Source organism: Muscardinus avellanarius, assembly GCF_963383645.1.
Source record: "Muscardinus avellanarius genome assembly, chromosome: 2".
Taxonomy (NCBI): domain Eukaryota; kingdom Metazoa; phylum Chordata; class Mammalia; order Rodentia; family Gliridae; genus Muscardinus; species Muscardinus avellanarius.
Genome location: NC_137787.1, coordinates 193,572,129 through 193,589,508, shown reverse-complemented (window position 1 = coordinate 193,589,508; position 17,380 = coordinate 193,572,129). Strand labels below are relative to the sequence as shown.

The window sequence follows — 17,380 nt, the reverse complement described above, 5'->3', positions numbered from 1 at the left end:
TCTCCCAGGGAGCCCGGCTCCGGCCGCGTGTCCGCGGCACCCCCTGGCGGGCGGCCTCGCTCAGCGCCGCGCGCCAATCCCGCCGCCCGGCCTCGCCGCCCGGGGCGGGCCCGCGCCGCCCGGGGAGTGGCGAGAGCGACTCGGGCGGGTCCTTGTCCCGGGGCCGCGCCGGGCTGGCCGTCCTCGCCGAGCGACGGGCGCCCTGGGCCTGGACAGGCCGACGCCCCGACGGTGACTGGACGGCGGGACCGCCCTGCGCTCCGAAGGCCCCCTCGGGAGGGACCCGCACCGCGGCGCCCGCTGCCCGCGCCCGCCCGCTGGGCACGCCTCCCGCTGCCCGGCGCTCCGAGTCCGACTCTAAATGTCCAGCACTTCGCTGCTTTACTGCTTTCTCCTGGCCACAGCTGGAGCACTTGCCGAGGCCGGCGGAGAGAAGCGACTGAGCCCAGAGAGGAGTGAGATATGGGGGCCCGGGCTAAACGCAGAGGTCGTCCTGCCGGCCCGCTATTTCTATATCCAGGCGGTGGATTCGGCAGGGGAGAAGTAAGTCGAGAAACGACCCCGCTCTTGAGGGTTACAAACCAGGCGTGGTGGCGCGCGCTTGTAATCCCAGTACTTGGGAGGCTGAGACAGGAGGATCTGGGTTCGAGGCCAGCCTCAGCTGCTTAGTGAGGCCCTCCACAACGTAGTGAGACCCTGTTCCAAAATAAAGAATTAAAAATAGGGCCGGGGGAATGCCCCTGGGTTCAATCCCCAGCACCACAAAAACAAAAAGAAATTTAGAGTTACATTTTCAAAGGATTGTTTTTTCCTTCAACTGGTTATCATCTACCCAGAACTACTCTTTTCTTCCACTGCGGTTTACATTCCGGGATCCCTGAGTTGGGCCCACATTGGGTTCTAACAGGCTCCCTGGTCCAAATCAGTTTTTCTCTGTAGCTTTAGAAATAATTGCGAATTATGGCTCGTCTCTTGGCTATTTTGACATGTAATTCCCACATTTTCAGGGGGAAGCAAAGCTCCTACACTTTGCTGGAAGTGCTATTTCTGACTACTTTTTGCATTGGCTTTTGTAAGAAATTTAAGCCGAGTCGTTAGGCTCTTCTTTGGCTTCATCTTTCTTTGGTGCTGCTTCAATTTTCAGGTAGACTTCTGCAGGTAAGCATGTTTTCAAACTCAAGAAGAAAAATGGAGAAGCACTTAAGACATTAGAGTTTGAAGGGAAACTCTGAAAATATGAATTTCTTATGTGATTGTAACAAAAATTATTATATTCCAATGAGTTCCATATATAAGTTAAATAATAAATTATACCTAAACTTATTTTTATAATTCACAGACTTCTGAAATAATTGTCTTTATTATTATTATGTGCATGGGGGGTGGTATTGGAGATTGAATCTGGGGTTGCTTTACCATTGAGCTACACCCTCAGACCTTTTATTTATTTTTTTATTTTTATTTTTATTTATATACTTATTTTCCAGACACTGGCTTAAGTTACCCAGGCTGGCCTTGAACTTGTGATCCTCCTGTATCTCAGACTCCTGTATCCTCAGCATCTCAGCCCTCCAAGTACTGAGATTACAGGTGTACACTACTAAGCCTGGCCTGTTTATTATAGATGGGTGATGACCAAGTCAGGGAAAATAAAAATTGGGAATAAAATATTTTCCAGGGGCTGGGTGTATAGCTCAGTGGTAGAATGCTTACCAAACACACATGAGGCTCTAGGTTCAATCCCCAACACCACAAAAGAGTTTTCCAAGAAAAAGATGGTTGTAAATTTGGTCATTTGACTGTAAATAATACAATTGAGGAAACTAAAAATCACCTTACCAAAAAGAGCACTCTCTCCAAAAAATGTTGTTACAAAGTTTACACCTATTTTGATTTTGCCCATGGCTGAACATGATTTATAATAATATTTTTAAGAATCACTGAGAAGCTGGGTGTGGTGACACACCCTTGTAATCCCAGTACTTAGGAGGCAGAGACAGGATTGCCAAATTCACGGACAGCCTCAGTTACTTAGTGAGGCCCACGGCAACCTAGTGAACTTAATGAGACTAAGTTTCAAAATAAAGAATAATAGTAAAAATAAAAATAAAAAGTACTGGGAGTATAGCTCGGAGGTAGAATGTCCCTGGGTTCCATCCCAAGTACAAAAAAAAAATCACTGAGTGATTTTTCAAAATAAGATTGTCTTTGGAAGCACCCTTTGGTCACAAATTTTCAGAAATGATAGACACAAAATATTAGAATGATAGGCATGAAATATTAGACTAATAACTAATAGGAATATCACTATATTGTAATGCATAAATATTTATTTGTTTACATAATTAGTATATCAGATGCTCTTGTTATTGATGAAACTGGTTTATGTTATTTTGGCCAGTATCATCCTCTTTTTGAAAATATATGATTCATTATATCCATTCTGGCACTAAAAACATAAGAAAAAAAGATACAAATGTATGTTAGAGAAAGAATGTGCGAACAGGGAAGTTTACAGACTGAAAAGCATAATCACTGTGTTTTAGTTTTTTAAAATAATCTTTATATCTCTTCCCATCCCAGATTCACATCTTCTCCGGGTGAAAAGGTGTTCCAGGTTAAAATCTCAGCACCAGAAGAGCACTTCACCAGAGTTGGAGTCCAGGTTTTAGACCGAAAGGATGGGTCCTTCATAGTAAGATATAGAATGTATGCAAGCTACAAAAATCTGAAGGTAGAAGTTAAATTCCAAGGTCAACATGTGGCCAAATCTCCATATCTCTTAAAAGGTAATTTGGAACATAATTTAATAACAGTGTTGCTTGAATGCAGCAATACATTTCATTATATTAACAAAAACAACAGCATATTTTTTCACTGAAAAAAATCGATTTTTTTACTGGAAAACTAAATTAGGAGTTTTGGTAAAAGAGAAATTCAGGATTTGAATGGAAATTATAACTTGCTAAAGTGCAATGGATATATTACTAGAGAATTCTATCCCTAAAGATATAGTATTAGCAAAAATACTGAAACTGTGTATATAATCATGGATGATACTTTCTTAATTGGAGGTATAAGCTTAAGTAACAAATAAGAGTTAGTGAAATTAGGGAGATTCTCTGGTTCTCATATGGGATGGAAGTATAGCTTTGTAACCCATGGCCATCTCCATCTTCCATTTCAGAGATGACCCCACATGCTGGGGTAGCAGTATATACAACAAAGGCTCCCCCAAGAAAGGAAAACATTTGAAAGTGTCTAGGTTCCTTTCCTACATTCCATCAGAACCGTATGGTACAGAATAACCTGCCACACTTTTAGAAAGATTGCCTCATCGCCTACTGCCTGGGTCAGGTAGGAATCTGAGGATGACAGAAAGGAATTATGATCCAGGTGTGGTGGTGCACACTTGTAATCCCAGTACTTGTGAGTCTGAGACAGGAGGATCACAGGTTTGGCTATATAGTGAGGCCCTTTGCAACTCAGTGAGAAAGTGTTTCAAAATAAAAAATAAAGTAGGGTATAGCTCAGCAGGGCGTGGTGGCGCACGCTTGTAATCCCTGCGCTTGGGAGGCTGAGACAGGAGGATCACACAGGTTCGAAGCCAGCCTCAGCTACTTAGTGAGGCTCTCAGCAACTTAGTGAGACCCTGTTTCAAAATAAAACATAAAAAATAGGGCTGGGAGTATAGCCCGGAAGTAGAAAGCCTCTGGGTTCCACCCCCAGTACCACAAAAAAAAAAAAAAAGTAGGGTATAGCTCAGAGGCAGAACACCCCTGGGTTCAATCCCCAGTACCATAAAAAAAAAGAATTATGGTAAGAAATCTCAATTCAGATTCTGCTAAATTGTATTAATATTATTTCTATGAATATATGATTATACTATTAATACGATTGTTGTGAGGACTATCTTTGCTTCTTTATTTTTAGAGCATAGTCAGAGCTCCTTGTTTACCTTTGGTATTAATGATGATGTACCCATTGAGAAAAGTAGCTCAGACACTTTAAGAAACAGTTTTGTATAATAGAAAATTGAAATATTAATTTAAATCTCATTTTTATCTTTTCTTTTATTGAAACAGTTATAGTCTTCTAATATTCTTTTATGAATGTTTGATGATCTTCAAATTTACTAAACATAAAGAATAAACTATACTCCCCCTTGTAGAGCATAAATTAGTACCTGCTGGCTTTTTTTTTAACTCGTGCAAAGTAGACTTGAGTATGAAAATTTTGTTTTCACTGTGAAGAGTTGTCAGGATAGAGAGCTGACTTCTGCATTATGCCGCAATATAATAAGTATATTTCTTTAAACATACATTTTCAATCAAAATGCCTTTCTATGTAACTCGTCGGAATTCAGGAAGCCTGTATTCTGGATGTTTGTTGCATGTTTCAAATGCTGACTGAAGTCTTCACCACTGTACTTTGTTACTTGTGTAAACAGGGCCAGTTTACCATGAGAGCTGTGACTGTCCTTTGGAAGACACTGCAGCCTGGTTGAGGGAGATGAACTGCCCAGGAACCATTACTCAGATTCAGAAAGATCTGGCACATTTCCCTACTGTGGATCCAGAAAAGATTGCAGCAGAAATCCCAAAAAGATTTGGGCAGAGGCAGAGCTTGTGTCACTACACCTTAAAGGATAACAAGGTACCACACGTGACGGAGGTTTACTTGTTTTCCTGATTTTGTTTTGTTTTGACCACTTGGCTACAGGTAGGTAAAGGGTTTTATAAATATCATCCTAACAGGAACCAACGTGGCAAGCGTTTCCTCAGTGAAGTCTGCCAGTACTTTTAGACTAATATAGAAATGTCCTATTCTCTTTTAGGTTTATATCAAGACTCATGGTGAACATGTAGGTTTTAGAATTTTCATGGATGCCATACTACTTTCTTTGACAAGAAAGGTGAGTATTTTCTGAGTCGTAACAGGCAATTTTGATGCCTGTTGCATAATATAATATAAAATAAAGCTGATACAACATCAGGGGTGTTTTCTTCTGGAGCCTTACTGTAATACTGTTCTGAAGTTTTATGACATGTATGGTACCATATTAATTTCTAAGGCTGCTGTAACTAAGTGCTACACACTGTGTGGCTCAAAACAACAGAAACTTACTCTTTCACAGTTCTAAATCCCAGAAGTCCAAAGTCAGAGAGCCAGCAGAGCCTCCGTCCTTGGTGTTCCCTGGTTTGTAGCGACATCACTCTTGTCTCTGCCTCTCATCACAGGGCCTTCTCTTTTCATTTGTCTGCATGTCTGTTTCTCTTGTCATAGGGACACCTTTCATTTTGGAATAAAAGCCAGCTCTGCTCCAGCATGATCTCATCATCACTAATATCATCTTCAACAGCCCAATTTCCAAATAAGTTCATTCTGTGATACTGGGGTTTGGAACTTAAGCCTGTCTCTTAGGGAAAACAGGTCAACCCATAACAGTGCCTTAAAGAGGAAAGAAAATGACCTTACAGTGAAATGAGTTTGATATTAAACCTACGTTGAGTCCAAAAAATACTTCCCTTATACAAAATCTTATTTCTTAGAGGTATACTTTCACAGGAATGCTAAAATGGCTGGTATAAAAAGCCATGCCAACAATTTTTCCAATCGTATGTCTGTATAGTCATCATAATATTTATTTATGGAATAATGTATGCATGTTTTGATTGAATTACTCATGGAACATCATGGTACTTTTCTTCTAAAAATTACAAAGCAGCCAGGTGTTTACTGGTATTATAAGCCTGTAATACCAGTACTGGAGAGGCTAGGACAGGGAGATCACAAGTTCAAGATCAGCCCCAGCAACTTAATGAGATTCTGTTTCAAAACAAAAAATAAAAGGGAGTAGAATAGCTCATAGGTAGAATGTTCAGAATATTTCTACATTTTCTGTGTGTGTGTGTGTGTGTGTGTGTCTGTGTGTGTGTGTGTGTGTGTGGTGTGTGCTTGTGTGTTTTACTGGAGATTGAATGCAGAGGCATTCTATCTTTGAGCTATAGCCCCAGCCCGATTTTTATTTTATTTTATTTTTTTTATTTATTTATTTATTTTTTTTTTTTTTTTGCGGGTTTGAGTATGGAACCCAGTGCCATTTGACCTCCTAACTACACCCCCTGCCCTGTTTTTTATTCTTTATTTTAAAACAGGGTCTAAGTTGCAGAGGGCCTCACTAAGTAGCTGAGGCTGACCACGAACCGCGATCCTCCAGTTTCAGCCTCCCGAATGCTGGGATTACAAACGTGCGCCACCACGCCCGGCTTCCGATTTTAATTTTTATTTGGAAACAGGGTCTCGCTAGGTTGCTGAGAGTCTCACTACTTGCTGAGGTTGTCTTGGAACCTGTGATCCTCCTGTCTCAGCCTCCCAAGGTGACATGGGCCACCACACCCAGCTAGTTACTTCTAAATTATTTAGGATCAGTACTATGCCTTGTTTAAGTTAAAACATCAGAATACTGGAAAATATTTCTTGCTTCTTTATGTCTATCCATGGAAAAATAAGAATTTTTTTTCAAGACTCCAGTCTCAAGATGCTTCTCAGACTGACCAACACAGTACAGTTCCTAATATATATAACATTTATTTATAAATACATATTATATAAAAATACATATATTGTTTGTTTGGCACATACTCTAAGCATTTTCTATGACTAATAAAGCAGGCTCCTTTAACATATTCATGGCATTTGTCAGTAGGGGCAGCATAGCTTGGAAATCACTCTGCTGGCCTTGGTGTTGGACTTCCCGGATTCAAATCCTGTTCCTGCCACTTCCCTGAAGTATATTTTTAAATTGGGAGTATCTAGCTTATTATGAGAAACCACAGTTAGAGTCCTTAGCATTCTAATTATACTTTTTAAAATTATTTTCACGTAAATCTCTCTCTTTGATCATCTTAGCGTCTCTTTGCAGCATGGGAACAGACATCACCTTTGCCACCTCATCCCTTTTGCAGTAAGTCTGTTGACCAATTCAGACAGGACAGGAAGGAAACTTAGATTATATGCTCATGTGTATAAACATATTTGGGAAAGTTACCCCTGTTCAAATTGAAATAATTGCCTGAAGCTTGTAAGATTGCCTTTCATTTGGTACAACTATTATTTTTATTGTTTATTTATTGTTTGTTTTGTGTGTGTGGTACTAGGAATTGAACCTAGGATCATCTACTGCTGAGCTCTACCTTCAGTCCTAATTTTTATTTTTTAAACAGAGCCTCGCTAAGCCAGGCGTGGTGGTGCACGCTTGTAATCCCCGCACTTGGGAGGCAGAGACAGGAGGATGGCGCTTAGGAGACCCGGATTTCAAATTAAAAAATGTAAAAATGGGTCTGGGAATGTAGCCCGGAGGTAGAAGGGCTTCCAGGAACCCCAGTACCACCAAAAATAAATAAATAAATAACAGGGCCTCGCTAAGTTGCTGAGGCTGACCTTGAACCTGTGATCCTACTGTCTCAGCCTCCTCCTGGAATTACAGGAATGCGTGTTAATTTTAATTGGCAAATCTAAGGTTAAACACAATGCAAGAACTGTGAATAAGCTCTGTTTTCTTTTCCCTAGGTAAAGATGCCAGATATGGAATTTTTTGTTAACTTGGGAGACTGGCCTTTGGAAAAAAAGAAATCCAACTCAAACATCCATCCAATCTTTTCCTGGTGTGGTTCCACGGATTCCAAGGACATTGTGATGCCCACCTACGACTTGACCGACTCTGTTCTAGAAACCATGGGCCGGTGAGAGAGGGGCAGGGTGGACCCCAGCCTTGGTTTGTTCTCTTTGGTGAGTTCTTGTCCATCTGCCTTGGTGATGGAATGGTTTGGGAGGAAGACGGGTTGCGCTTCTGTCTTTTAGAGTAAGTCTGGATATAATGTCTGTGCAAGCCAACACGGGACCCCCCTGGGAGAGTAAAAACTCTACCGCCGTCTGGAGAGGGCGAGACAGCCACAAGGAGAGACTAGAGCTGGTGAAACTCAGTAGAAAACACCCGGAACTCATCGACGCTGCTTTCACCAACTTTTTCTTCTTTAAGCACGACGAGAGCCTGTACGGCCCCATTGTGAAACACATCTCATTTTTCGATTTCTTTAAGGTATAGCCTCATCGGTAGTCAGTCTTTTCTGTTTTTCCACTGTCTGTAAGAGAGCTCAGAAGCTGGGTAGAGCTATCTTTTGTTTGTCCAGCTAACTCTTAAGAGAAGCACACATCAGCTCAAATCCTTTTTCGTTAATAAGTACATGTAAGTCATTTTACAAATACTGTTTCCCAGAACCAGAGCATGGAAACAGACTATAGGAGATGTAAACCAGGTGTCTCTTGTCAGGCCTTCCGGTGAGCAATGACTTGAAACCTATTGAAACATTCTGCCTGGGAATTCTGGGGATGCCACGAAGCATATGCATTGGGAATGTGGAGCACTCATGTTTCCCAGGAAGTCATCTTTTTTTTTTCTAACAACAACAAAAAGCTATGTACACTGCCCAGCTCTCTAGACCTCTGGGTGATTTCTGAAATCTTCTGGAGTGAAGAAAGAGATGGGCAAAAGTTTGTCTCCCTCTGAGTGGGGGAAGGCAAGTAATTACTGAGCTCTGTCTGCCCTGCAGATGGCTGGGGAGTTACGTGGAGGGAGGTCGACCTAAACAATACCATATGCTGAATCGTCAGTGTTTTTGCAAGAAATTATAACTCAAGAGAACAGATACTAGCCAACCTTCTTTGGAGAAATGTTTCATTATGTCTTGGCCCTACTCCTGTCTGATGAATTTTCTACAGCTAAAGTTATTGCATATCATAGTTCTAGGAATATTCCTATTCACAGATGTTCTTGCCCCGAAGCTTGTTAATTTAAAGCATACGTGTGCCCATCTGGTGTGTCAAACCATGGTTAACATGACACAGAATGTGCTAGGTACATACATGCGGTCAATAAAGAAGTAGAAGAATCACAGAATTACAAATCTATCTTTCCTTCCTATGTTGCAGCCTGAGAACAACATTTCATTTTATTGGCTGTGTCAACATTAAATTGTTGCTGTCTTGTGAAATTCAGGACCGTATCAACAGGAGCATTTAGCTCTTTGTCACTGTGGGGTATAAGAGCAGTTACTACATGGCCGAGGCAGATGGCAAAATCAGGCCAGTTAGTATCTGAGGATGGCAAGTTGATGTGTGAATGGGGACAAGAAAAAAAACAGTGGCAAGTGGGAATTTATTGGCGGTTCTTTTCCTCTACTGCTGACTTGCAGCATAAGTATCAAATAAACATCGATGGCACCGTAGCAGCGTACCGCCTGCCCTATCTACTGGTGGGTGACAGCGTTGTGCTGAAGCAGGACTCCATCTACTACGAGCACTTTTACAACGAGCTGCAGCCCTGGATACACTACATTCCAGTTAAAAGCAACCTGAGCGACCTGCTGGAAAAACTTCAGTGGGCAAAAGATCATGACGAAGAGGTAAGCCTCCTGGAAGGCCCACTCCCACTTGGAACCCAATGTCACAGGGTGCATTCAAAACGCCACGCACCTGGAAAGTGTTCACGATCCTCAGATAGGTAATTGGCAAAGTGCCTGCTGGCAAGTAGCGCAGCACTTCTGGTGTGAACACAGCCTTTGCATCTTGGATTACCTGTCCACTCTGCATGTGAATCAGAAGTTGTCCTGGATCATAGTTTCTCTTTCAGTTGGCTTGGCCTGCAGCACATGCATTTCCTCTGCTAGCAATGTGATCATTAAGATGGCCAGGATGAGCTGGGTGCAGTGACGCACACCTGTGTCCCAGTTCCTGGGAGGCTGAGACAGAAGAATCACAGGTTTGATGCCAGCCTCAGCAATAGAGCGAGGCCCTCAGCAACTTAGCAAGACATTTTAAAAATAAATAAAAAGGGATGGCGGTGTAACTCGGTGGCAGTCTTCTACTGGGCTTAATCCTCATTACCACACACACACACACGCATGCATGTACACGCACGCGCGCGCGCGCACGCCAGCCTACAGGACATGTGCTATGGAGTAAAATGAGGTAAAAAGAGGGGTTACCTGAATAAGCAACAGTCTGTCTTCTGGAAACTGTGAGGACAATGCATTAGCAGAGCTTCATTTTGCATTTACTTTACAAAGTCAATGTTATTTTATTTTGTGTATATCTTCTCTCTACGCAGAGGCTTAATTCTAAGAAGCCCAAATGCTTTCTCAGACTTTCTAGTCTTGAAAACCTCTCTTTGATTTGAACACATGCGCTCTGTTAAATGTTTGGCTTTTGTTTTGTTTTGTTTTCTTTTGTTTTTAGCCATCTCACGCTACCCCAAAGGATATGCTTGCTGTCGTTCTATCACTGTATTTGTACTCTGAAGATCTGTTTGCATGTGTCTACATGGGGAAAATATGTCTCATTAAATTCTTTTTTAAAATTCCCATAGGCAAAGAAGATAGCAAAAGCAGGACAAGAATTTGCAAGAAATAATCTCATGGGTGATGATATATTCTGCTATTATTTCAAACTTTTTCAGGTCAGTATTTTTCAAGAAAGTAGTCATATAGCTTGCAATTAGACATGTTAGAGGCAAATAATCTGTCAATTTCTAAAAGCATATTAATATAAGAAGTGTCATGCAACTCTTTGGATGAAAATCAAGGACAAATATTAAGTGAAGGTGAGAAGTAGTTGAAAAACCAAAGATTTAGCTGGTGAAGAATATTATAACATCAAAGAATGTTATAATATCAAAGAAAAAGTACAACTATGCAGTATGTGATTGATTAAGAAATTGGCCTCCAATTCTGCAAAGTTACCTAGATATTTTTTTTTTTTTTTTTTTGTATCTTATCACTGATGCCTAACAGAACTTTTTGTTGCAAAGAGTGGGAAATGTGTCTGGGCCTTTCATCAAGGCCCTGATGAGCCTTGAGAGAGAGAGAGAGAGAGAGAGAGAGAGAGAGAGAGAGAGAGAGAGTGAGAGAGAGAGAAAGAGAGAGAAAGAAGAAAAAGAAGAAGAAGAAGAAGGAGGAGGAGGAGGAGGAGGAGGAGGAGGAGGAGGAGTGGTGGTGGTGGTGGTGGTGGTGGAGAAGATTGAACCCAGGGGTGCTTTTACCACTGAGCTACACCCAACCCTGTTTATTTTTTTTATTTTGAAACAGGATCTCAAGTTAGTGTACTCTGGCTTGGAATCTGTGATCCTCCTGTATCAGTTTCCAAGTACTGGGATTATAGGCATTCACCACCACATCTGGCTCAAACCATGATTTGGAAATTATTTTCATGGAGCTAAACATTTAGGGATTGTAAAAAAGAGAAAAAAAGACATTGACAAATTAAAAGGCTCATGAAAAAATGCTGCAGTAAACAAGTAATTTGCAAGATTTACTAGAGCTAGACTAAGATTTTTATCACAGAATTACAGATACTGAGTCTCATACGCTTGGCTCTGCTACAAAGAAAAATTGGTCTGTTTCTGGTCTGTGCTGGCCTCTCCTGTTTTTTAAACTTCCTTAGGAAACAGTGAAAAGATGAAGAGGGTGAGCTGTGTATAATAAGTATAATTAATGAATGAGGAATAATGAACTATGTATGAATGAATTGTATATAATGTGCATATTATGCTGGATAACTGTATATAATGAATGGGGAATAATGAACTATATGTAATGAATGGGAAATAATGAACTGTGTATAATGAATGAATAGGGAGATTCACATCTGAATTTCTAAAGATCCCATGGGCAATGTTCATTCATTCATAAAAACTTAACATCAGTGCTGAGCACCTCACACCTGTCCTAGAGTAAGAACATAATCAATGAACATGACATGTGAGGCTTACATAAGCTATGGAGGGGAAGGCAGAATCTGTCCTCAAATTCTCATTCTGGGGAAGAGTCTATGAAAAAATTATTTTTACTATAAGACAGAAGGTGGTAAAACAAAACAAAAAAAAACAAAGATAGTCGTACACATTTGGGAAGAAATCAGGTGCAGTGGAGCACACCTGTAATACCAGTACTTAGGAGGCTGAGACAGCAGGATTGAAGGTCCAAGAACAGTCTCAGCAAGTACTGATACTCTCATCAACCTAGCAAGACCCAATTTCCAAATAAAAATAAAATAGGGCTGAAGGTGTAGTTTGGAGGTAGAATGCTTCTGGGCTCAATCCCCAATACCACACACACATACACACACACACACACACACACACACACACACACACACACACACACACACACATTGGGATAGAATAAGAGAGATTTGTTAGGAATAGACAGCCAGAGTTCAAAGAACTTCCAGGACTCCATCTCTGTTGTTGGGGTATGAAGGCTCCAAAGGACCTTACACATCTGAATCTCACCTACATTGCAGTGTCTCGCTTTGTGAGTGCATGTGGAGTTTTGCATAAGGAATGCTTCTATGTTGCCACTTAACAGGAATATGCCAGCTTACAAGTGAGTGAGCCCCAAGTCCGAGAGGGCATGAAGAGGGTAGAGCCACAGACCGAGGACGACCTCTTTCCTTGTACATGCCACAGGAAAAAGGTAACTGATCTGACCTTGTTGATCCACGTTTGCATTCATTCCTCTAGTTACTCAATTAGACAACAAGTGGTTGAGCTCCTCCTCCAGAGGCCTCCGAGCAACTCAGTCTACCCGAGAGACCTGGGCAGTAGATGATAACGGTGCACAAGAGAGGGTGTTAAAATGCAGTGCAGGAAGAGGAGAGAGTAGCTCTCCGGCAAAGCTGAGGGACATGGCATTTAAGTAGAGGTTTACAGTTTGGAAAGTATCCTCAAGCTGGGCATGGTAATACAAGCCTCTAACCGCAGCACCCAGAAGCTGAGATGGGAGGCTCACAAGTTCAAAGCAAAACTTAGCAATTTAGGGAGACCTTTTCTCAAAATAAAAAAATAAAAAGGACTGGGAGTATAGCTCAGAGGCAGAATGCCCCTGGGTTCTAGCCCCAGTCCCACCAAAATAGTAAAGAAAAATATTTTCACATGGACCATCACATTCTCTTGTCTACCTTGAGATAGGTTTGCCAAAGTTCATCATTCCAATATAGAGATGAAAAAATTACAACCATGAGTACTGGTGTTAGCAAAATGTTCAGTTAAAAGCAATCTCTGAGCCAAGTATGGCAGTACACGCCTCTAATCCCAGTACTTGGGAGACTGAGACAGGAGGATTGCAGGTTTGAGGCCAACCTCAGCAACTTAGTGAAAGCCTGTTTCCAAATAAAAAAATAAATAAAATGTGGCTAGGGGTGTAGCTCAGAGTTGGAACACCCTTGCTTCAATTCCCGGTACCACAAAAAAGAAAAAAAGAAAAAGCAATTTTTGTTAATACCACAGCATGATGATTTCATTTACAAAAGTTAAATTCATATACAGATCTTGTTGTTTGTGGGTTTTGGTTTGAGGTACTGGAGATTGAACTCAGGGACATTCTACCTCTGAGCTACAACCTTCAGTCCTCTTTTTTTTTTTTTTTTTTTTTTTTTTTCTTTAGAACAGGGTCTCACTAAGTTATGGAGGGCCTCAAAAAGTAACTGAGGCTGACCACCTATCTGTGATCCTCCTGTCTCAACCTCCCAAGTACTGGGATAACAAGTATGCACCACCCCGCCTGGCTCATATACAGATTTGTTAGGCTAACAAGGACTTTAGAAGTCATACAATCATTGCTTTTGTTTTCTTTGGTAACAAAACTAAACCCATAAAATAATTTAGTTAAAAATCATCTAGGTGGATTATAGCAAAGTAAATAATCCTCATGATCAGATTGTGTGCATGTTTGCATATTGGAGAGATCGTATGGTGAGAGAGTGGTATTTTGATTATAGTTTGGTTTTTGTTTCACAGAATTTAAATTGTACAAACTGTATTTGTGTGTATTTGTGTGTGTATGCATATGTAAGTATTCTGGCTTGACATTATTTTTCGCAACACTGTTATGTTTCTGAATGAACAAACTCAGAATTGTGGTATTGTAGCTAAAGATGAGACAGCAGATTGGGCAGCTCTTATGCCTGCCTCTTAAGAGTATTTAAAAGGGACCAGGTGAGCAGGCCCCAGTGAGATGACAGAAGCAGCTCACATGAGCTCAACAGTTATTAAGTGTTCAGGAAGTCTGCACACTAGTTAGTTTTGGTAGCCAGGAATCCGCCTAGCAGGAGTATTTCCACCCTGATAATCAATGCATTTTACAAAACTGATTGTTTTGCTTTTGTTTTTGTCTTTTTTGGAGAACTGATTTATCACTAACTCACTGGCCCTCTCCTGGTACAGCACTAGTGTTAACCCCGCCAAGTCCATGAGGTCACTTAGAGCCTATGATGAAACAGGAAAGGCCAAATCAAAAGGCACTCCTCATGCCAGGTATGGTGGCACACACCTGTAACCCCAGTACTTGGGAGACTGAGACAGGAGGATTGCAAGTTTGAAGTCAGCCTCAGCAGTTTAGTGAGGACCACAACAACTTGGTGAGACCCTGTTCCAAAAATAAAACATAAGGTAGGCGCACTTATAATCCTAGTACTTGGGAGGCTAAGACAGAAAGATTGCAGGTTATTGGCCAGCCTCAGCCATTTAGTGAGGCCTTCCACAACTTAGTGAGACCCTGTTTCAAAATAATAAAAAATAGGGCTGGGCATATAGTTCAGAGTTAGAATGCCCCTTGTTTAAGTCCTCAGTACTGCAAAAAATAATAAAACAAAAAACAGTTGGGAGTGGTGGCCTGTAATCCTACTACTTAGGAGTCTGAGAGAGGAAGCTGAGGCAGGTTCAATGACATTCTCAACAAGTAGTGAGACTCGCATCAACCTAATGAGGCCCTGTTTAAAAATAAAATAGGGCTGGGGGTATATCTTGGAAGTAGAATACCCCTGGGTTCCATCCAGCACCACAATATAAATAAAAGGAACCCCTCGCCAACTTTGTGACTTAGGATCAACAATGCTTACTTTGGCTCCAGTGGAGACTGCAGCTTTCTTTGTCCATGGCTGTTTACTTTTATCTTTGTCTTAGTAATTTAGAGGTGCCAAGTCAGTACCTTCACTGATTAGTGCAAGTTCAGGACAGAATCAGAGCTTTGTTCCTATCTCATTCTTTGTCCACTCCAGGACAAAGTGTTCACTTCTGTTCATAACAGAACGGCTCTCAGCGACACAGACCCGGGTATGTGTGGTTCCCCACCAGGAGCCCTGTGCAACACAGTGTCATTTTACCCTTGGATAATATGGATCCTCCAGAAATAGTTCCTACAAGCACAGAGCAGCGACTGGGCTCCCGCTCACTTTTACTTTTAGGGGAAAATAATTTTTAGCTCGTGCATGTCGTCTTGGCTCACATTAAACTTCTCAATGGCTCTAAATATGTTGCTTCTTAATTGCAGACCAAAGATGAACTCTGATATGAAAAATACCTTCCATTCAAATAACGGTGCTCTGAAGACTCTTAACTGAAAAGAAGAATATTTTTAAGTCTTAATTCCACAGCGTAAATTCTCCTGTGTGATCGTTTGCGTTATGAAGATGTTTGCACCTATGCAGTATTCCCATGGCAGTCTTATAAAGCACATTTTTAGAATTTTATAATAAAACTATATTTTAAAGGCCTGTGTAGTGCTAAATTATTAGCCATATGTGGATCTTGGAGCAGAAGAAAGAAGGGAGCTGGGTCCTTGATTTTAGCAGTCTGCCCACCACCTGCTGGTGTTATGTACATGACTAAGCAACAAATCTTTTAAGCCACTCAGAGCCACACCTGTTCAGCCTCTGCTTGCATCTTTCCTCAAGTCTCCCACCACTTTCTACTGTGTACCCTGAGGTCTGACAAAACCATTCCTGTCAGCTGAGCATGGTGGAGCACGCTTGTAATCCCAGTACTTGGAAGGCTGGGACTGGAGGATCACGGTATCTGGCCAGCCTCAGCTACTCAGTGAGGCCTCTGCAACTTTGTGAGACCCTGCTTGAAAATGAAGAATAAAAAGTAGGGCTGGGGGTATAGCTCGGAGGTCGAATGTCCCTGTTCCCAGTACCAAAAACAAACAACAAAAAACAACAACAAAGAAAACATTCCTATCACTGTTCTGCCAACTCCTGTTTCTGGGTGTTGGCTCTTCCCTTGGTCTGGAATGCTGTGACCCACCTTTCTGCATCCAGTGTAGACTTCCTTCAGTACTCACTTCTGAAACGAGCCACCCCTCTGCATCTTCCTTCTGCATCCTTGTATCCTTGTGTTCACCCTACTCTGAGTGAGAGTGAACTAGCACTCTCTCTCTCTCTTCCCCCCACCCCAGATTTTTAAGCAACTTGACTGCAGAGACCATGATTTTCTTGTATGTATCGCTACAGCCTAATAGGGTACCCACAACTAGAAAGGTTAACAAACATTAACTGGGTAAATGAAACGCTTCAAATGCAGCTGAAAGATTAAAAAGGAACTAGAAATCCTAACACTGAGTCATATGTAATGCCCTGCAAATTCCTTTACTTGGCTTCTTTTCATGCATCATCCAGTTAAATACATTTTTATGATTTTTTAAATTGTGAGGTCTTGACACAGAAGAATGTATAACATATATGCAGTTTAAAAATTATTATAAGAAGCTGGGCACGGTGGTACACACCTGTAAGACTTGGGAGGCTGCAACTTGGGAGGATTGCAGGTCCAAGGCCAGCCTCATCAATTTATCAAGGTTCCCTCAGCAACTTAGTGAGACCTTGTTTCAAAATAAAAAATAAAAATAAAATTGAGCTGGGAGTATAGCTCAGAGGTAGAATTCCTTTTGACTTAACCTCCAGTACTAAATAATAATAACAATTACAAGAAAACATCCACATCGTGACAAGGATCTGCTTAACCAAGCTTTCACCTGGCTTCTGAACATCTCCCCTAGGTCAGCCTGTGAACTTTCTTCTAAAATTTAGTTTCAGCAAGAAACCTGTCAAGTAGATTTAACAAAACTCCCCCATCCTGCATATCTGATCCTCCAAATCTGATCACTGGCATTATCTAATCAGTTCCTCTTCTGCTGCCTTCCCCCGGGGGATGTTTGATCACCCTGTCCTGTATTCGGCAAGAATCCTGTTAGGTCCATTTAACCAGAATCTCTAGGATGCTGCCTGCTAGCAATTTTCTATCCAACGATCCCCAGCTCTCCTCATTGGTGATAAATTCCCACTTGACCACACTGTATTTAAAATTGAGTCTCAACCTATGTTGAGGACTTTTCACCTATTGCAATAGTCCTGGTAACCTGTTTTTTAACCATTTTATTGTCCAGCTCTGGTTTTTCTTTGAAATTTCCACTTAGGTTCATAAAACAGAACACTGTTGATACCATAGACTCATTATATCCTGACCTATCCCCAGCTCCCTGGTGAA

General features: G+C 41.4%; 1 protein-coding gene across 1 annotated transcript; it reads left to right on the top strand.

The window, feature by feature from the left end:
- Positions 1-361: 361 nt before the first annotated feature.
- On the top strand, positions 362-15,458 carry POGLUT2 (protein O-glucosyltransferase 2; the record flags this gene model as incomplete). Its single annotated transcript, XM_080688925.1, has 10 exons — positions 362-543; positions 2,584-2,789; positions 4,451-4,656; positions 4,838-4,915; positions 7,573-7,745; positions 7,864-8,101; positions 9,255-9,464; positions 10,427-10,516; positions 12,426-12,533; positions 15,387-15,458. The coding sequence occupies 10 exons, from the start codon at positions 362-364 to the stop codon at positions 15,402-15,404; spliced, it is 1,509 nt and encodes a 502-aa protein (XP_080545051.1). The 3' UTR covers positions 15,405-15,458.
- Between the last annotated feature and the right edge of the window lie 1,922 nt (positions 15,459-17,380).